The sequence below is a fragment of the Notamacropus eugenii genome, chromosome 6 (genome assembly GCF_028372415.1).
Source record: "Notamacropus eugenii isolate mMacEug1 chromosome 6, mMacEug1.pri_v2, whole genome shotgun sequence".
Lineage (NCBI taxonomy): Eukaryota > Metazoa > Chordata > Mammalia > Diprotodontia > Macropodidae > Notamacropus > Notamacropus eugenii.
The window spans coordinates 40,173,206-40,194,913 of record NC_092877.1 but is presented as its reverse complement, the minus strand read 5'-3'; the positions used below and the strand labels follow the sequence as shown (position 1 = coordinate 40,194,913).

At 45.3% G+C, this 21,708-nt stretch overlaps 1 protein-coding gene across 6 annotated transcripts in view; it reads left to right on the top strand.

Moving 5' to 3' along the window:
- The window catches only part of PLEKHA7 (pleckstrin homology domain containing A7), a 256,560-nt gene that overhangs the window by 91,516 nt on the left and 143,336 nt on the right, over positions 1 to 21,708 (top strand). The window contains exon 1 of one of the 6 annotated variants that reach the window (XM_072619563.1): positions 11,593 to 11,994. The exons of 4 other annotated variants lie outside the window; for them this stretch is intronic. In XM_072619563.1, coding sequence (XP_072475664.1) covers positions 11,915 to 11,994 — 80 coding nt within the window. In that variant the 5' untranslated portion in view covers positions 11,593 to 11,914. Of the gene's footprint in view, positions 1 to 11,592; positions 11,995 to 21,708 lie in introns of those variants that run through there. One more of the 6 variants, XM_072619566.1, reaches the window with a different exon arrangement.

Here is a 21,708-nt window from a genome sequence, read left to right as displayed (position 1 = left end):
ACACGTTGGAGACTCCAAGTTTGGCACTCTTTCTGTTCTTCAGAAGGTGGAACAGGATATTTCAGGTCCTTCATCAACACTGGTGTTTCCAAAGTCGATTAGTAGTCTAGAAACTCTTTGAGAACAGGGACTGGTTCATCTTTGTCTTTGTAGCCCCAGTGTCCTGCCCAGTACCTGGCACACAGTAGATACTTAATAACTACTTATTGATGAATTGTTGATTATTGCTGGCTATTATCCATTACACATTCCAAAACTCACTCAATGGTGGATGCAGGTTTTTAAGCATCAGTCATATTAATATACTCCCTGTATCTTCTGTCACCATTGCTGGGGAAGATGGGGGAGAGGGGGCCCACCGTTGATAATAGGGAAGAAATAGCAGATCCTGCAAACTGTATCTGATGGATTTGATGAGCTACCTTGCCAGCCTGTTTGTGTCTTGGGTTAGGGTGAAGCTTTTTCCAGTTTCCATACAGTAGTGCTGACAAGCGTTGTTTAGCTTACAGAGCAGGCTGTTTATTGAAAATTGCTGTTATGGGTTTGATGTGCTCAGTGTACAGGGCCTGCCAGCTTCTGGCATGAATGATGAGAAATTCAACCTACCCTTTCCGTGGAAAGTTATTCAGGCTATCAGAGGACTGGAAAACAACAGCAGCCTACAAACCAAGATGACAATTATCAGGATTCTTGGAAAGCAGTTTGTCATTTTTCAGATATATTTTGCTTGTTAATTCTGATTGAGTGCCTTCCAAAGAATGGAGGCCTCCCTGACTCACAGACAGCACCAGTGACCAAGTGCAAATGTGACTGCGCCGTGTTGCTACCAAACCACATGGCTAGCGGCCACCTGGACAGATCTCTTGAACTCTTGGACATGTTCAGCTGGGGGGAAACCCAGAGAAAAATACATTCTACTGGATGCTCGGGATGTCTTGTTGGAACTTTAAATGGTGGAATGAGTGTGTGAGTGTATGTGTGCGTCTAAGTTTTTTTAACCTCTATATGACCTTCAGCTCATTCCTGTCTGCCAAGAGGCATCAATACTGAAAATATTTTATCAAGTGGAGTTTGACTTGTTTCTGGAAGTGCTCCTGCCCCAGTATCAATCAGCCTTAATAAGAGAGGCTTATTTTTAAAAAGCCCTTCATTATCACTATGCTGAGGCCCTGGAGCTTACCACCAGCTCTAGGCCCCAGGGCGGAGCTCTGCTGATAGGAGGGCCAAAAAAAGGAGAATGCTCAAGTGGTAGATAGGCTTGCTGCTGGGGAAGTCAGCCATAACCAGCAGGACTCCTGATAAGCTGCTGCTGCTTCTAGCATCTCATGTTGGCCTTCCCGGGGCCTCGGCTGCAGGTGCTGAGCAGAAACTGGGGTTGGGGGTGGAGGGAGAAAATTGGCTATTTTGGATGGTTGGTCGTTGACAAAGAATGGTTCCAAAAAAAAGTCCCTGACTCCCTTCATGTAGGGTTGGTTCAAGGGAGAATGCCTTCTTCTGACTGTTGTCCAGCTTGTTCCCTTACCTTTGGAGGATGACATAGTTCAGGCTCTTTTGTCCTTCTCTGGGCTTCAAGACTCTGACCTGGGCTGTCTTCTCTTTTGCAGCTAGGTGGAACAGTGGATAATGCACTGGGTCTGGACTCAAGAAGACATGGGTTCAAATCCAGCCGCTTACTACATTTATTAGCTTTGTGACCCTGGGCAAGTCATTTATGCTTTTGTCTCAGTTTCCTCAGCCTTAAAGTGAGGGTAATAGTATCACCTACCTCCTGGGATTGTTGTGAGGATCAAATTAAATATTTGTAAAGCTCTTAGCACAGTGCCCAATACATAGTAAGTTTAAGTATTATTAAATATTAAATTATTAATAAATTAATAAATCTTGCCTCCCTTTTTTCCTTCCCTCTTTCCTTTCCTCCCTCCCTTCCTTCTTTCTTTCCTTCCCTTTTCTCCCTCACTCTAGTTAAAGAACCATGAACTAGGATTAAAGCACCTTTGCCATTGTTACTAAATGGGCTGTGTCAGTCTACCTCTTCAAAAATCTTTCCTTGATAGAGGGCCGATGTGGTCCAGAGGAAAGATCATTGCTTCTAAGAAAGATTATTTGAACTTGAGTTCCAATCTTACCTGTGACATTTATTATGGGGTGATGTTGGTCAGGTAATTTATCTCCTTTAGCCTCACTTTCCTCATCTGTATAATGGAGATAATAATACTTGCACTAAGCACCCAATGCACAGATTATTTTAGTAAGAAAGTGCAATAGATATGTGAGCTGTAATTTTTCCTGTTTACTTGGTGTTTGATTGGGTGTCATTCAGTCCCTGTATGGGACCATTGGGACATTGGGTTCTGCTTGGTCCTGGAAGGAAGAATTTGGGGGTGATTCAGAAGACTGCAGAAAAGTAAACTTTCAGGAAACATTTTCTAACACTTATCTCTTTCTTTTGCTTTCTTCTAAACTTTAGCCATCAGCAAAAACAGATATTCTTATAGGCAAACAAAAATGAATGTCATAATGACGTTATACACTTCTGTAACATAATTTTAAACTTGTATTAACTTTAGGAAGAGACTGACAAAATGTCCCCTTTTGCATCTTCTCGTCTTTCTGTGTGTGAATTTCATTGTTACTGTGACTCTTCTGTAGTCGGTGCATTACTGCCTCAGTCCATCTTCTTGCCTCTTATACTTTGTAGTCTCCATATGTATCATTTAATATGGTGCATTAGTATTGCATGAGAGGCCATGGAATGTGGTAGTAGAAAGCTGACCCTAGAGTCCAGAAGTCTCTTTTCAGGGCAGGCAGGCCTTTGTCACAGACAAGCAGTGTTACCAAGGATGAGCCATTTGGCATTTCTGTGCTCTAGACAATTTTCTGAGACTATAATTCGTTGCAGAAAAGCTGTGGACATGTATTGGTGGGAGGAGTTTCCACACTGATGAAATCCCAGATTCAGACCGAAACAAAAACCTACATTCCGCAGTTTGAACCACTATCCTGTCCAAGGTATCCTCAAGAGAAAAGAGACTGTGCTGTAGGTAAAAAAGAGTTAGCCAACAGGGTGGGGAACTCGAGCCACATGTGCAAGTGTGGCCCTTTGACTGAATCCAAACAAACCCTTTTATTAAGGCCTATGTAAAATGAGGCTAGTTCTCTGAACCTTCTTATGTCCTCTGAACCTGAGATTTCAGGATGGTGAATGGTCATCACTTCATATGTGGTGAGCAGCTAGGTGGCACAGTAGTTAAAGCTCTGAGTCTTGGAGTCAGCAAGACCTGAGTTCAAATCCAACCTCAGACACATACTAACTAGGTGATTCTAGGCAAGTTAAGTCACTTAACCCCTGGTTGCCTCAGTTTCTTCATCTTTAAAATGGGGATAATGAAATCACCTCCCTCTCAGATTATTGTGAGTCTCGAATGAGATAATAATTGGAAGGCATTTCACACAGTGTCTGGTATGTAGTAAGCACTGTATAAATGTTAGCTATCATAATTATTATTAATCTCATCTACCCCTCCTCTATCATGAATGAGGAACTGGAGGCAGACATCTTCTCTCTCCCTCCACTTACACTATGTATTGTGTCCTATATGATTGTCTGTGATGGACACCTTGTGAGATTGGTGCAGGAAGGCCAGATCTACTCCAGCCATTCCTACCTGGCAGATGTAATGGGAGCTGCTAGATAAGGAGAAGCAAAACAGATGGAGAATGACAAATGCCTCTGCAAAGGGTTTCTTCCTTACCTAGGGATCTGACCCTGGTGTAACATTTAATGGACCAGGTGGACATTACTCCATCTGGGACATGTTCTGATGAAGTTGGCAAAAACTTGGCTTATTTTTTTTTTTATTTAACTTTTAACATTCATTTTCACAAAATGTTGGGTTCCAAATTTTCTCCCCTTTTGTCCCGTCCTCCCATCCCAAAACACCGAGCATTCTAATTGCCCCTATCACCAATCTGCCCTCTCTTCTATCATCCCTCTCTGCCCTTGTCTCCATCTTCTCTTTTGTTCTGTAGGGTCAAATAACTTTCTATACCCCTTTACCTGTATTTCTTGTTTCCTAGTAGCAAGAATAGTACTCGACAGTTGTTCCTAAAACTTTGAGTTCCAACTTCTCTTCCTCCCTGCTTCCCCACCCCTTCCCTTTACAAGGCAAGCAATTCAATATAGGCCATATCTGTGTAGTTTTGCAAATGACTTCCATAATAGTCGTGTTGTATAAGACTAACTATATTTCCCTCCATCCTATCCTGTCCCCCATTACTTCTATTCTCTCTTTTGATCCTGTCCCTCCCCATGAGTGTTGACCTCAAGTTGCTCCCTCCTCCCCATGCCCTCCCTTCCATCATCCCCCCCACCCTGCTTATCCCCTTGTCCCCCACTTTCCTGTATTGTAAGATAGGTTTTCATACCTAAATGATTGTGCATTTCATTCCTTCCTTTAGTGGAATGTGATGAGAGTAAACTTCATGTTTTTCTCTCACATCCCCTCTTTTTCCCTCCACTAAAAAGTCTTTTGCTTGCCTCTTTTATGAGAGATAATTTGCCCCATTCCATTTCTCCCTTTCTTCTCCAAATATATTTCTCTCTCACCCCTTAATTTCATTTTTTTAAGATATGGTCCCATCCTATTCAATTCATCCTGTGCTCTCTGTCTCTGTGTGTGCGTGTATGTGCGTGCGTGCGTGCGTGTGTGTGTGTGTGTGTGTGTGTGTGTGTGTAATCCCACCAACTACCCAGATACTGAAAAGTTTCAAGAGTTACAAATATTGTCTTTCCATGTAGGAATGTAAACAGTTCAACTTTAGTAAGTCCCTTATGACTTCTCTTTGCTGTTTACCTTTTCATGCTTTTCTTCATTCTTGTGTTTGAAAGTCCAATTTTCTTTCCAGCTCTGGTCTTTTCATCAAGAATGCTTGAAAGTCCTCTATTGCATTGAAAGACCAATTTTTCCCCTGAAGTATTATACTCAGTTTTGCTGGGTAGGTGATTCTTGGTTTTAGTCCTAGTTCCTTTGACTTCTGGAATATCCTATTTCATGCCCTTTGATCCCTTAATGTAGAAGCTGCTAGATCTTGTGTTATCCTGATTGTATTTCCACAATACTTGAATTGTTTCTTTCTAGCTGCTTGCAATATTTTCTCTTTGACCTGGGAACTCTGGAATTTGGCCACAATGTTCCTAGGAGTTTCTCTTTTTGGATCTCTTTCAGGTGGCAATCTGTGGATTCCCTGAATACTTATTTTGCCCCCTGGTTCTAGAATCTCAGGGCAGTTTTCCTTGATAATTTCATGAAAGATGATGTCTAGGCTCTTCTTTTGATCATGGCTTTCAGGTAGTCCCATAATTTTTGAATTGTCTCTCCTGGATTTATTTTCCAGGTCAGTTGTTTTTCCAATGAGATATTTCACTTATCTTCCATTTTTTCATTCTTTTGGTTTTGTTTTGTGATTTCTTGGTTTCTCATAAAGTCATTGGCCTCCATCTGTTCCATTCTAATTTTGAAAGAACTATTTTCTTCAGTGAGCTTTTGAACCTCCTTTTCCATTTGGCTAATTGTGCTTTTGAAAGCATTCCTCTCCTCATTGGCTTTTTGAACCTCTTTTCCCAATTGAGTTAGCCTATTTTTCAAGGTGTTATTTTCTTCAGCATTTTTTTGGGTCTCCTTTAGCAAGGTGTGGACCTGCTTTTCATACTTTTCTTGCAACTCTCTCATTTCTCTTCCCAGTTTTTCCTCCACCTCTCTAACTTGATTTTCAAAATCCTTTTTGAGCTCTTCCATGGCCTGAGCCCATGAAATATTTATTTTGGATGTGTGGGAGAAGAAGCCTTGACTTCTGTGTCTTTCCCTGATGGTAAGCATTGTTCTTCCTCATCAGAAAGGAAGGGAGGAGATATCTGTTCACCAAGAAAGTAACCTTCTATAGTCTTATTTTTTTTTCCCTTTTCTGAGCATTTTCCCAGCCAGTTACTTGACTTCTGAGTTTTCTTTCCACCCCCACCTTGCCTCCAGATCTGCCCAGCCAGCGCTTGGGGTCTGAGATTCAAATGCAGCTTCCCAGCCTCAGGGCTTTGAGTGGGGGCAGGGCTGCTATTCAGTGTGAGATTAAGTTCAGGTGCTCAGGTGGGGGCAGGGCCACCTCACGGGCTCAGTTCCCTCAGGGGCTTTATGCAGAGACCTTCAACAATGGATCCGCCCCAGTCTGCTCCCCCCTCCACTGCTACCTCCCGAGGGGGCCTGAGTTATGGGGGCACCCCACTCCCCTCTTGGCAAGCCGAGAAGACTCTCTCACCAACCTTTGGGGCCTGTGGGTGGAGGGACCTGCATGGCCACTGGAGAGTCTGTCCCTGAAGCCCACTCGGATCCGCTGCGTGGCCAAGGCAGGGCTGGGCTCGGCTCCGGGTCCGGGGCGCAACGGACCTTTCGCGAGAGGTTTTCAGGGCTCTCTGGAATAGAAATCTTGTCTGCTCCATTGTTCTGTGGCTTCTGCTGTTCCAGAATTTGTTGGGAGTTCTTTTTTACAGATATTTTATGGGCTGTGGTTTCGGAGCTAGGGTATGTGTGTCTTTCTACTCCACCATCTTGGCTCCGCCCCCCAAACCTTGGCTTATTTAGATCCATACAGAGATCTGGGCAGCATAAGCCAGTGGGAAAACAAGGGCCTGGGAGTCAGGATGCTTGGGTTTTAGACTTGCCTGGGATGTTTAGCCTGTGATGTTGGACCAGTTGTCCTCTCTGGGTCTCAATTTTCTTCTATAAAATGGAATAATAATATAATATGATTGTGATTCATTGTAGAATGGTTATTATTGCAGAAAAAGCATAGAGAACATTTTGAAAAAAAGTTTAGAGGGCACTATGCTTTTATAGTATAGCCCTTTGGCTTCCTTCAAGCTCTGCTAAAGTCCTACCTTCTTCAAGAAGCCCATCCCAGTTGATCTCAATTTTAATGCCTTCCATCAGAGGTTATTTCCAGTTAACTGCAGTAGTTTGCCATTTCCTTTTCCAGATCGTTTTACAGCCGAGGAAACTGAGACAAACAGGGTTAAATGATTTGCCCAGGGTCACTTAGTAAATGTCTGAGGTCAGATTTGAACTCAGGAAGTTGTGTCTTCCTGACTCCAGGCTTGGCACTCTATCCACTGTACTATCTGCCAAGGTCCTCTTTGAGAATCAAAGATGAGCCACAAACCCCATTTCCCTTTTATCTGGTTTGTACGTTGTTGTTTGTATGTTCTCTCTCACTCACTTGTGCGCTCCATGAGCAAAGAATACCTCATCTCTTTTTGAATGCCCAATGCTTAGCACAGTGCCTGTCGCATAGTAGGCCCTTAGTAAATGCTTGTTGTCTTGACGTAGATGAATAAGATTTCTTAGATGGGAGGGTTTCTGTCAATCAGAAAATATTCCCTGAGCACCACCACCATAAGGCTTGGCCTCTGTCCCCATGGAGCTCACGATCTAATTAGAGACAAGACGCAACCATTATAATTTAAGATCTGTCATGGAGTAGATATTTATTAAGTTCCTATTCTGTGCAAGACCCTATCCCAGGAGAGCTTGTAGTTTGGAGAAATTGAGAATTAGATCTGATACAAGTTAGAATGGAGAATTTCAGCTGAGGATTAGATGCTAAGGGGTCCAAGGAGGGTGAGGTCACTTCTAGCTGGGGTGATCAAGAAAATCTTCATTGAAATGGTCACATCAATGCTGGGCCTTGAGGAGTGTGGAGAGAGGGCGATTGAGAAGGCCGTGTATAGTTAGAATAAAGTCTGTGTGGTGTACACAGAAGGTGCTTAGAGGTGAGGGTGAGAAAACGGCTTGGTAGATCTAGGGGTGGGGAAGGTTGTCTGACTTTGGGAGTTGGTTAGGCCTAGAATGATGAGAAACGGCCCAAGGCTTTTCTTTTGACTTTTCACTATGTGTCCTTATTTCTTCTTCTTTTTTCATTTCCAGGGACTTGATATAAGAGGTGGGGGGGAGGGGGCGGGCGGGGAGGTAGGGGTAAGGAGGTGGTGGAGACAGAGAGATAGAGACTGAGAGATTTTAAAGTAGTTCCTTTTTTAAAGTAATCTTAATTGCTCCTAGGTATATAGGTGAAACCCAGTTCTTATAGTTTTTTGGGTTTTTTTGTGATGGGAAAAAGTTAGAAACAAAATGGGTGCTTGGGACTGTTTTCATTTTTGTCTTTGTAGCTTCAATGCCTAGCACATAGTAGGTGCTTGATAAATGCTTGCTAAGCAGAATTGATACTGGTCTTCCAGGTCTTGGCAGATTCAGCTTCCCATTGAAAGGTATATTTTTCTCTCTGTACTTTAAGCTTCTTAGATTTCAACAACAGGTATTAAGATCCTGCAAAGAGCTGCCAGGGGGATGCTGAGGAGGACACATAGGATAAGCATTTATTAAGAGCCTACTATGTGCTAGGGACTGTGCTTAAAGCTTTGCAAATGTGTCATTGGATCTTCACGACAACCCTGAGCAGTAGGTGCTGTTATTATCCCTATTTTACAGATGAGGAAACTGAGGTCACACAGCTAGTAAGTATCTGAGGCTAGATTTGAACTTAGGTCTTCCTGAGCTCCAGGCCCAGTGCTTTATTTCTCTCCTCTTCCCTCCCACTCCCATCCATTCATCACTAATGTCTCTTCTAGGTTCAAATTTATGATCTTACAATGCAACAAACCTTGATTGTCCCTACTATGTGCAATGTCGTGTGCTAGGCTTTTTGAACGAGATTCAAAATTTGATAAAACATAACCCCGTAGAGCTTATATTCTAGTAGGGAAATAAGATTCTTACTTTAAGATTTATGCACTCCATGACCAAATGCGAATTCATAGCCCAACAATGCTTTAGTAAATAGTCAAAACAAGCACTTGTACCCCCCAAAATCTTCCTTCCTGTTGCCCTAGTTTCCAGGGGATAATTCTATATTTTGTGAACTCATCCATGTGGCCACCCCTGTTATCTGATGACTTCTCATCCATTCTTTGTGAAACCTGTCTATGTTTTTTGGTAAATTCTGCTAGTGACCTTCCTCTAGTCTAGAGCAAAGGGTCTTAAGCTTCAGTGTGCCATGGGTGCCTTTGGCAGCCTGGTGAAGCTTATGGACCCATTCTTAGAGTCATGTTTTTAAATAATTAAAGGAAATTCTAAATTTGGGTTAGATAACTTTAGTAAATAAAACTGTCATCTCCCCCCCACACCTGTGTTCACAGACCCTGTGAAATTTCTCCACAGGCCCCAAGCTAAGAACTCCAACTTTAGCTCTTTTGACATTGCCTGGGTACAAGGACTCTCCATTCATTAGCTCCCCTTTGACGAACCCACCTCTTTTCTGGTGGTGCATACAAAAATAGCTGTTACTCAGTAACACATAATAAGAACATGAAAAGTGTTCGGACCAGGACAAAGGAGTTATTACTAACTCCCAGGAGCAGGTAAAACTTCATGGAGGCAGTGATATTTAATGTAGGCTTTTAAAGCTGGGTAAGAATTCAGTAGGTGGGGGAACCAAACTTTGTAGCAAGCGCCCTGTGGAGTGTTCTGTCTGCATAGGGTAGTTAATTAATTCGCATTTATTTCGTTGAATTCCCAGCATAGGAATGGGCATAAGTAAAAATGGGCCTAAGGTGTGCATAAGGGTAGGAGAAGATGAGATCATAGGGTTATAAATTAAGAGAAGGAAGGGATTGTAGAGGCTAGTCCCCTCATTTTACAAATGAGGAAACTGAGGCCCAAAAAGATTAAAGTGACTTGCCCAAGATCATACAGATAGTGGCAGAGGCTAGTTTGGAACTGATATCCTCTCGCACCAAATGCAGGCCACTTTCCACTGTATCTGCTGCTTCCCTTAAAAGGTCTGTTTCATGAAATTACATACTATGGTAGATATGATACCATTTTTTTCCCTAGCAAATCTGTGATACAGTTGATGTTGGGAACTTCCAATAAAGAAATTGCCTCTGCCCATGCAGACTTGCCACTGTTTTGCAACTTAGAGACTTAGTTCCTTGGGGGACCCTCAGAAAATGACCTGCCCTGGGTCGTTGTTGTGTTTGTCTTTCATTCTCAAAGACCCTGACATTAAGATGATGACATGACTTGAAGCTGACTTTGATTTGAGTGAGGGAGGGCTGTGCAAGGTCACCAACCTCACTTTCTTCTCCTGAGTCATCTGGGTCCAGTGATCTGATGTTCATCAGGATGACTGGAGATGGCCCAGGATGCAATGGGAGACCCTGGCCCTTCCAGGCTAAGGTCTTATCACATTCTCACCTTGGATGAGATACACCCATTCAATGAATAAGCTTCTTTAAGTAGATTCTCAAGGGATGGTCCAACATGTGTTTGTCTTCTGTTCTCAAAGAGGACCATGACATCAAGATGATGACATGACTTGCAGTTGACTTTTGTTTGAGTGAGGGAAGCTGAAGATTTGGAGCTATCTTGAGTGTAGGCAGTGGTGACTGAATGAGTAAAGAGATGGGGGCAGATGTGGAAGGAGAATCAAAAAGGTTGGGCAAATGACTAGGTATGGTACAATGAGAACTGAATTAGCCAAAATTATGAAAAGTTCTTGCCCAGGGTCACATAGCCAGTATATGTCAGAGACGGAACTTGAACACAGCTCTTTTTGGAGGCCAGCTTTCTATCCACCAGGCCATATTGTCTCTCAATATGAAACCAGATAAGACTAAATATAAGAAGTATTTATTAAACACCTCCTATATGTTTAATACTAGAGATTTAAAGAAAAAAAGTCTTGTCTTCAAGTAGCTGACAATGGAGGAAAAACACAAGTAATACAATTTGTTGTGTGTGTGTGGGGGGGGTTTTGAGATGGAGGACACTAGTAAGGGAGGGAGAGGAAGGGGATTCAAAATCAGCTTGCTATAAGATATGACCCATGAGTACCTTTGAAAGAAACTAAGGGTTTTAAGAGGTGAGGACAGAGGGCATACCTGGCAGGGGGGAGAGAAAACCCCTGCAAATGATTGGAATTGCCTGAGCTGAGAGAAAGAAGAGATCTAAGGATTGGACTGTGATCCCTAGGTCCCTTCCATGTCTATGAGTGCTTGGCCAAGTGGTAGTCAGGGAAGGCTTCTGGGAGGAGGAGGGGAATTAAGCTAAACTGACTATTGTTCTTGGGGGGCGTGGGGGTGGGGAGGTGAGGAGCTTGTCAGCACCACCTCCTGGTTGAGCCTAGAGGGTAGGGGAGGCAGCTGGGAGTAAGCTGGTGTCATTGGATGCCTAGTGATGTCCCGAATCATTCGTTCATTCATTCATTCATTCAAAGCCTGGCGGGATCAAGTCCCACCGCATTCATTCCTGGGCTGGTTGGGGTGATAGAGATTCAAGGTCGTGGGGGCTGGCTCTGGGTTTGGGGGGAGGCAGGCGTCAATCAAGTGCCATCTGCAGTCTTTTGCAGCCTAGGTGCTGGAGAGTCCTCTCCCTGGGTCCACTCTCTCTCCTTTGCCTTCCCTCCCCGCATCCATGCAGCATCTCTTGCAAGGAGGAGCTGAGCTGAGCGTGCTGCTGCTGCTGCAGCTGATGCCTGTGCCCTGTTGAAGGGCAGCGGCGGCAGCAGCCTCTGCCACCGCGATTCCGGCTGCCTGGCTGTGATGTCAGGCGGGGTGGTGGCTCTCCCACCTCGGATGGGCGCGTCGGGATTGAGGCAGAGCAGAGCGTCCACCACACGCGTTCACACACCATGTCTGGCAAGGGCCCCGCCACCCTGCTGCACCCTCTCGTGATCTCCAGCAGCGGCTCCCAGTCCGAGCCTTTGCCTCTGCCAGCCCCGCGCCCCCAGGAGCAGGGACACTGACCCTGGGCTAGGCGATCCCTCCCTCCTGAGAGAGCCCATGGACAGCCCAGTTTGCCTGCCCTCCCGCTGAATGTGCCATCCCTGGACCGTCATGTGGAGTCAGCCCGGAATTTCCAGATCTGTTTCCCGGGTACGCCAGGTGGCCTGCAGGTGTGTGTGGGTGTGTGGGTGTGCGTGGGCTCTCGGGTGTGTGTGTCTTTGGGAGTGTGTGTGTGTGTGTGTGTGTGTGTGTGTGTGTGTGTGGGCGCGCACCCTCGCGTGCCTGCCTGTGCCGGCTCTCACCAGGCTAAAGGGCTTAGGATAGCCCAACCCACACAGGGCGCCTCTGCCCGTGGTTAGCCACGGTTTCAGTGTGAACGGTTAATTGAGGCGCTGCTTTTCAGGGGTAGACCTCCTAGGGCTGCACTTTGGGCTGCTGGGATAGGCTGTGTTTTACCAAGACAACTCCTTTTTGTGTCTGGAGGCTCCAGGTGAAGGGGGGGCGGTACCCTTCTCAGCATGATCTTGGCAATAGTTTTGACTTACAGCTTCATTCTTGTAAAGCAGCAGCTGTCCGGGGAGTTAGTTTCTAACCAGGGTTCCTTGTTGAATTGGTGCCTGATTTGAGATTAGTTATTGATTGGAAAAGGCTCCCAGTAAGAAGAAGATTCTTTTCCCTGCTTTTCTTCCTGCAAAAATCTGCAGTTTTGTGGGAATGGGGGAGGGAGCCTGAAGTTATTGGGAACCCAGTCTTGGGAAAGATGATGTATGATTTGGGGGCTGGGTGTGTGGGGAGGAGAAAGTAAAATCTCCCCCAAGTGTTGTACTGGAGGAGGGTGGCTGTGACCCCAGTTTTGTCCTCTGTAATCTGGGTGTGTAAATTGGGAGTGCCCTCCCCTCCTTTCCTACCTCTCCCTAGACTTCCCAAAGTGTCTGGTAGAGTGAGAGGTGAGGGCTAAGCCTCCTGTCTCCCAAATGGGTATCTGGTTTCAGGCACACCTTCCCAGAGGAATGTGGAGCCTTTGTTCATAGACTAGAGAGTCTCTGGTACCAGCCCCTTCCCATTATGAAACCCTAACAAAAGGCCAGAACTACAGCTACCCAGAGCCCCTGGACTGATGTGACATTACTCATCCCGAATGGCATTGCCACAGAGTGATATGGTCGTAAAGTTAATTATTAATGTGAATAGGCAGAGAAAGCAAACCTGGAAATGTGGAGGATTGAGAGAGATGTGTGTGTGTGTGTGTGTGTATTTTTTGGCTTCAGGACACAAGTTCATACTTTGGATAATAAAGGTTAAAATTCCTTTAGTGGGACATAGGGTAAACAATGGCTCACGTTTCTGGAGGGCTTTCCAGTTTTCAAAGCACTTTCCTTATGAACACTCCTGGGTGGAGCATGAACTTGTTCAAGAGTCTTATTAACCCTGAGCACTAGTAAGGCCCTGAAAACTCAAGCCTGCCTCCTTCCAGTCTCTGTGCCTAGGTCCTGGGGCCAAGGCTTGGACACACCACATACTCATAGACTCTTGACTTTGAGCAAGTCACTTTTCTGTGAGCCATGGTTTCCAATTCTGTAAAATGAGTGGGTGGGTAGTTCTCTAGGGCTGACATTTCCAGTAGATCATAGAGTTGGGGGAAGGGCTTATCAGGTCCCTTGTCTAGTCAGAAAGACTTGTTTTGAGAAGGGAAGAACAGGGATTGACTCACTTAACAGAGCTAAACTGGTCCTCCATTATGCATGATCCAACCGCCTGGTCTGCCCCCCCTGCCCCCATCCTTGTTACATAAGGGTTGGGGGATCTTAGGGTTTAAAGCTCATCCAATCCCCCTCAGCTGACAATTCTCCCAGTAACTAATGCCTTCACTCAGAATTAATATTTTATATCTTATGAAGACAAGGACTATTTCATTTTTGTCTTTATATCTCTAGTATTGAAAAACTAGTAATAATAGCTAGCATTTTGTTGTTGTTCAGTTGATTTATAGCTGTGTCCAACTCTTTGTGATCCCATTTGGGGTTTTCTTGGCAAAGATATCAGAGTAGTTTGCCATTTTCTTCTCCAGCTCATTTTCTAGTTGAGGAACTGAGGCAAACAGGGTGAAGTGACTTGCCCAGGGTCACACAGCTGCTAAGTGTCTGAGACCAGATTTGAACTCTGGAATCTTCCTGACTCAGGGCCCAGTACTCTATCTAGTCACCTTGCCACCTGACTAACCCTAACAATTATATAGCATCTACTGTATTCCAGGCACTTTACTAAGTGCTTATAATGTACTTAATATTGTCATTATATATTATTATAATTATTAACTCATCTTTGCCCCAGAGATGGGTGCTATTATTATCCCCATTTTACAGATGAAGAAATCGAGACAGGCAGAGATTAAGTGACTTTCCCAGGATCATACAGCTAGTAAGTGAAGCTGTATCTGAACTCAAGTCTTCCTGACTCCAGATTCTGTATTCTAACCATTACACCACTTAGCTGCCAGTATAGTATCTGGCACAGATGTTTAATCAGTGTTGGTTAACTGAGGCAAAGAGTAGGAGAATGACTTGCCCAGTTATTGACAGTGAGAGCAGGCATTTGTCCTTTGTCTTTCTTTGTATCCCCTGCACTTAGCACAGTGCCAGATGGATAGTAAACATTTGATAAATGTTTATTAATTCACTAATGACTAAGTAGCAGAGCCAAGATTTAAAGTCAGGTCCTCTAATTCAGATTCACCATGGTGATTCAGGACAACTGTTCTTCCTCTCCCCGCCATATCCATTTCCTTTTCCCCTCCAAAACTTTGTCCACCATCAGAATAATAAGGACCATCATTTTTATACCATTTTAAAGTTTTACAAAGCATTCTACTTATGCTATCTCATTTCATCCTCACAACAACCCTGGGAGGTAACTGCTATTATTATTCCTGTTTTATAGCTGAGGAAACTGAGGCAGACAAAGGTTAAATTATTTGTCCATTGTCACACAGCTAGTGAGTGTTTGAGGCAAAATTTGAACTCAGGTCTTCCTGCTTCTGAGTCCAAGGCTGTATTGCTTATACTACCTACTTGTTCAGTAAACGTTTTGGAAAACCTCCCTGGCATGCCTCCCAACCCAGCTCAATTAGTAACCAACCCAAGGTGTGGTTTTTTTTTCTTCCCCATCTCCCACCTAAGTGGGAGCCCTTCTGAGTGATCCCATGTCTGTGTGTGGAACAGTGACCTAAGTTTGCTGCTATTAGCTGACCTTCCTTCTCTGGAGTCTTTTGTTTGGGGTTGAATTTGGAGGTCTAGAAGATGTGTGTGGGGGAGCCCTGAGTGATTGGAGAAGAAGAAACAAAGCTCTGTCTTCCCACCCATTCAGTTGTTCTTTGCTGGATAGAGAGGGTGGGTTCAGAGATCAGGTCCTGATAGAGCCTGGCTTTTCTAGGTGGGGTCCTGAAAAGTGGAAAGACCCTGCACTTTCATTGGCAGCCTGGTGGTGCAGGCTAGGTTTGAAGGGATGTCCTGGTGGGGTGGCTGGGGGATGGGCAGCCAGGAAAGGAGGGTTTCTGTGCCAGCTTCAGTCTCCGTGACAAAAGAGGACAGCAGAAGCTGGGGCCCTTAGCCTACAGCCTTGAATTTTGGGCAGAAGACCCAGATCCCTGGTAACCTAGGTAGGAGACATCCTGAGGGTTGGGCCTGAAAGGGTAAGATTTCAGGTCTGACTGGTGTTGGTCCAGCAGGTGGGGTGGGGCAGCTATCGTGTCTTACCCCACAAAATGCCCAGAGGTGGCCTGTGGATGGATTTCTGATTGTGACTGGGGCCATTAAGAGTGGAGTTTGTATGTATGCCTAGGGGAGGAGGGAAGGAAGAGACTGCCTTTCCTTCCTTTGTCCCCCTCCCTCCCTCATGTTCCTGGCCTGACTTTCCTGGAAATCCAGTTTGGAGAGGGCATTCCTCCAGCCAACTCTCGGCCTCACATGCCTGCAGCTACCACCCTTCCCTCCCTTTTGAGGGTGTGGCTGCTGGAATTTGGTTGCTCACCCTGATCTGCAGGTTACTAGAGTAGCCACTATCTTCCAGGAAAAAAAAAGTGATCTTGCTGTTTTAGAGAAATGAACTATTGTGGCCTTAGTGGAAAGAAGGAATAATGGCTAGAGAGGGGTCCAAAGCCCAGCTTGGCCATCTGTTTAGCTGTGTGACTTGAGGCAAGTTTCTTTCCCTCTCTGGGCCCTATACCCCTTTTCTGTAAAATGAGTGATTTGGATTGAAGTTACCTTCTAGCTCCCAAATCCTAGGAACTGAGTGGTTGAGACCTGTTTGGGGGCTTATCTTTGCATCTAGCTACGAAGCTGTGTGTGGAGGCTTCTCACAAGCCTTCCTCCTGTGCCCATGGAGGGCTACACTAATGGGCTACCATGGCATGCTGGGCTCTGAGAGCAGAGAGATGGACCCGATTACTAAAGAGATACTCTTTCTATTATGGGAAGGCTGCCATCTAACGTCGGGCTCACCTCTGCAACCTCTTTGTTGTGGCTGCATATTCATTGATTCTGGGCTGGAGCTGCCTCTGCCATCAAGAAATAAAAAAAAGCCCTTGGGAAGAGAGGGTAAGGGACCTCTGGGGCCTCTTAGAACCATTTTAGCTGTCAGCTAGTGGGAGAAGAGGGCCTGAGCCCCTGGGAGACTGTAGATAGAAGCTGGAAAGGGGGTATTTATGAAGGGAGAGGATGAGGAAGGAGGAGGATGCAGAAGGAAGAGGGAGAATAAGGAAGAGGAAGGAGGAGGGCCACTGTTGGGGTCAGTCTGGTACAGAAAATGAGGGCCCTAGTCTTATCTATGCCTTTAACAGTTGCATGACCTTGGGCAAATCATTTCCCCTCTCTGTGAAATAAAGAAGACTATGTCTGCTAGTATCATAGTTTGATAAAGCTGTAACAGAGCTCAGGGGCTTGAGTCAGATGAATTATAGGATTAAGGGGCATCAGCAAAGAGGGGGTCACTGAAATTATGGGGACAAGAGTGGCCCCTGTGAAAGTGGGGGAACAGGAGGCTGGCTTTGTGGGCTTGTGGGGAGAGCAGGAGGGAATGAAGAGGTTATGGGATAGATTCTGTTTGTTATATTGGATAAGACTTGGTCTGTGGGTCAGGCCTAGCTGACCTGCCTAACATTTTTAGCACAGATTAGGTGCTTAATAAATGCCTGGTGACTGCCTGTTGAGCTCCCTACTGCTTACCAAAAGAAGTCTGAATATTTAAGACTTGCTGCCCTCTGGCCTTCCCCCTCCTTTAGGATTACAACTTTCCAGCTGGCAGTGCCCTTATGTTCCAGCTTTCCCTCCCTCAGAGCACTGTCCACTCCTTCATGGAACCTATATTCTCACTGAATTTGGTTGCTGAGTAATCCCAAATTCTTTCTCACTATTTCTGTCTAGATTCTGTTCACCCATCTTCCAGCTAGGAAGAAACTCTTGGTGCCTGGCCTCCCTTCCCTTCCCTTTTCTTAAAAAACCTTCCCTGTTTTACTCCCAGAACTGCAGAGTGTCTGGCCAGGATATGGCCCAGAGTGACCAGGGTTATGGAATGTAAATCATGGTCTGGAACCAGAAAGTACCTGCTGACTCAGTTATCAGTTCAGTGCAGCTCTTAGGCAGTGATTCCAAAACTGAGTGGATTAAAAGGACCTGGATATCTCAGGAGGACAGTGAGTCAATCAACAAACATTTACTGAGAGTTTACTCTGTATCAGGCACTGGAGATTGAAAAAAAGGGCAAACCCACAGTCCCTGCCCTCAGGTAACTCACATTCTAATGTGTAAAAGGGGACCACAGGCAAATAACCCTACATTCAAAATATATAGAGAGTGGATATTAGATCTGGACAGCTAGGGAGCACAGGGTGTAGAGCTGAACCTGCAGCCCTGAGACCTGGGTTCCAATTGGCTTTAGATGCTAGTTGTGTGACCCTGGGCAAGTCATTTCACCCTGTTTGTTTCCTTTTCCTCATCTGTAAACTGAGTACGAGAAGGAAATGGCAAACCACTCCCGTGTCTTTGCAAAGAAAGCCCAATTAGGGTCAGGAACTGTCAGGCAGCCACAGGTGTTAGGTCAGGGAGCGCAGTGGCAGGGAGGTTGTTGAGGAGGTCCTTCTGCCTTTCTTCCCCCCAGTTACCTTGGGTTTGCTGCCGCTCATAGACTGTAACCTGCTTGAGGTTGTCTTTATATCCCCTGTGCTTGGACACATAAATATTTACCAGGTGCTTAATAAATATTTTAATGTTAAACATTTTAATTAATTATTACCAGCTCCGTCCCTTGCCTACTGGAAGCACTTAGTAAATATTTGTTGAATTACCCACAATTGCTTCTGAAAACCTCTCCGATGAGCCTACATACCTAGTAGGAAAAGAAAGGGGAAGAGAACAGCATTTATTAAGCACCTACCATTTTCCAAGCACTTTTTTATGCCCATTTTACATCTGAGGAAACGGAGGCAGACAGAATTTAAAGGAGCATCTGAGGTTGTATTGGAATCCAGATCTCCTGGATTCTAAGCCCAGAGCCCCCTCATTGCCTTATGTGCCAAGTCAGAATTTCACAATTTGACCTGTGTGGGAATGTGATGGAAGAGGGGTCTTCCTTCTGCTGCTTCTCTTTGGGGTGCCTTCTGCTTGCAGACGCTTGTCTGTTCTGTTATTCTTCCCTTTGTAGAAGGGAAATTCTAGGCCCACAGGATTGGAACCTGGGAGATCCAGAGCCCACAGCTGGGATTGAGCTGGACTCTCGTCCTCTGGAGGAGTTGCCCCCATTTCTCCCGTGGCCTCCAGGCAGGAGTACTCCAGTGGCTGCTTACCCCTCAAGATTCATAGGCTGGAGACAAGCTTTGGGGAAGGGGCAAAACTCTTAGTTTCAAGGAGATATGAGAAATGAGGGGGATTCAACGAGGGAAGAGATTCTTGGCTTTCCAAAACTGACTGTTGGTGAATATAGACCGTGATCGCTGATGATCATGTTTATTAGCAGGAAGTTATGGTCCAGACACCAAATTTGTCCTTCTAATCACCCTTGGGGCATATTAGCAGGCGTAAAAGGCTGCACCATGTATGAGGGTTCGATAACGATTCAGTAAAGGGCTGGCAGCATAAATATGTGAATGGGCCTGTTGGAGATAGATGCCCCTGGAAGAAATCGTCACAGTCATTGGCTCTCAGAGGGTTCAGACCGCCTCGTTTTGTAAATCACTTGGGCCTCTCCCATCTCTCTTGATTCTCACAGTCATTATTGCTGGTAGGAGAAGTGATCAGGCTTGGGGGGTGTGGGAAGAGATGGGGTACCCATCTAATGGGGAAGAGAGGGGCCTAGGTCGAGCTTATCCCCCAACTTCCCTAACATGCTTTGCTCCCTAAAGTCAGGGCCCTTCAGAAGTGGTTGAAGAGCCAAGGTTATGTCGGGGCTGCACTGGAAATGGACAGTCCCAGGGAGAGGCAAAGGGGGGGTCTTGCTAGCGAGTTCCCAGAATTAGTCATTTCCCCAGTCATTCTGGCATACAGGGGCAGTACTTTCCCCTGGGCCTCAGTAGCAGGATGTCCTTCTTGGAAGTGGGGTCACTTTACCTCATGGCTTAATTAGAGCATGGGGACCCCTCATTCCTTCTTCCTGGCAGGAGATCAGTGGGGTTGTGTTTTCTCCACTGGCTCCGCCCTTTCCAGGTCTGTGATCCTGAGCAAGCACCTTTGCTTCTGGCTTCAGCTTCTTCCTCTCTAAAAGAGGGCCTAGAAGGGGGATTCTTTACCTTCTTTGAATTAGGAAGCCCTTTGACAGTCCCGGGAAGACTATGGACTTGTTCTCAGAGTAATGTTCTTAAATACATAAAATATAACACACAGGATTATATGTTACTATAAAGACATAGGAAATCAGTTATATTGAAATACAGTTAGATGTTCTCTCTCTCTCTCTCACATACACACACACACACAGAGTTCATAGGCCCATGGTTAAGAATTCCTGGAGATAACCTAACTCCCATAATCTGAGTTCATCTGTTTTATATCCAGGAGGGCAGACAGAGGATAACTCTTCATGTTGTGATTTGGGCAGCAGTCTTGGGTCTTCATCTGTAAGATGGGGATGAAAATTCCTGTTATATATCCTGAGGCTTAAATGAGAGAATGTGTGCAAAGCACTTGTGGTTTTTTTGTTTGGTTGGTTTTTTGGGTGGCAATCGGGGTTAAGTGACTTGCCCAGGGTCACACAACTAGTAAGTGTCTGAGGCCAGATTTGAACTTGGGTCCTGACTCCAAGTCTGGTACTCTATCTACCACACACCCTCGCAGCCCCTGCAAGGCACTTGTAAGCCTGAAAGTGGTATATTATGTCAGTCATAATAATGACGATGATGATACCATAGCCTGTCATTAACTAACAACAGAGAGGTGGTGTGGGATAGGGGACAGAAAGCTGGCTTCAGACCCAGTCAGATTTGAGTTCAGGTCCTGCCTCTGATGTATCCTCGCTGATCCTGGGCAAGTGACTTTCTAGGCAAGCCTCTAAAACCCGTAGACTGCGGAAAAGGAACAAACAAAATTAAACACTTACCAAGCTCTTTACAAATACTATCTCATTTAATCCTTTCAGCAATTCTGGGGGTTGGTGCCTTCTAATGACTGAGGAAACTGGGGCACATAGGGGTTAGGTGATTTGTCCAGGGTCACACCACTATTTTCTGAGGGTGGATTTGAACCGGAGTTCAGTGCTCTCATCTATTGTGCCACCTACTTGACTCAAAATGTTTTTTTTTTTAATCTTTACAATGATGCTGAAAGACAGGTGCTAGTGAGAATTTCCACATCTAGGAATTTACTATGTGTTGCTATATACTATAGACTGAAATAATAGATCTAGTCTTCATTGTTGTCTTTACCATTATAATTGTTACAGGATTCTTGAACAGTGGGGCAAATGTGTGCAAATTTTTCCAGTAGCCTCCTTTGCCTTCATTAGAGATTGCATACTTCTTAGAGTAAGGGAATGAGGCTGCAGGCTTCCTCTCCCTAGCTGCTTTGAGGTCCCCTGCCCCCTTCATGGAATGCTGGATTTTGGTTCTATGTTCCACTTACATCCTGTGTAGCCTTTTTTTTGTTTGTTTACCACACATATTTACCCCCTCTGCCTTTTCCCTTCCTCAAACCCTTCCACCTCCCTCTGCCTTTTTCTTCTCTCCTCTTTCGTTTTCTGTCCCATCACTTCCCTTTTCTTCTAGGTCCCCCATTTCCCTCTCCTACGCTCCCTAGCTCCTTCTAGATTTTGCCTCTCTCCTTCCCCCTGCCTCTGTCTTTCCCTCTAGCCCCCCACCTTTCTCCCTCTCCTGCCCTCTGCTTCCCTCTTTCTCTCTAGCCCCCTCTCCTCTCTTTTCCCTTTTTCCCCCTCTCCCCTCCTTTCTTCTTCCCTATTCTCCCCCTTATCTGTTTTTCTGCCATCTCTTTTCTTCCTTTCTTCCTTCTTTCTTTCCCCTTCCACCCTTCTTTCTTCCCTCTACTTCTTCCCTCCTTCTTCTTCCTTCCACCCCCACCCAAGCCACCCCTTGGGAAACAGAATTCTTTGGAAGCTTTAGGATAAAGTTATAATGGCATCTCAAGGTGTCAAGTTGTCAAGGATCCTTTCTGCTGGTGGAATGTAAAAATGTCTGGCTATGCTGTCATCCATACGGCCACAGCAAGCTGGCTTTTTTCCAAAGGGGCTTATGCTCCCTCCAGCTCGTCCCTTCTGGCCAAATCGACCAGGGGCAACTTAGATATGTTCAGAGCTCCATCTTCTCCTGTCCTGCTGAGGTTCTGGCTCCTCCTTAGAGTGTGATCTGATCTTGCCCCAAGTACCTGGCTGAAAGAGAGGTAGACCTGGCA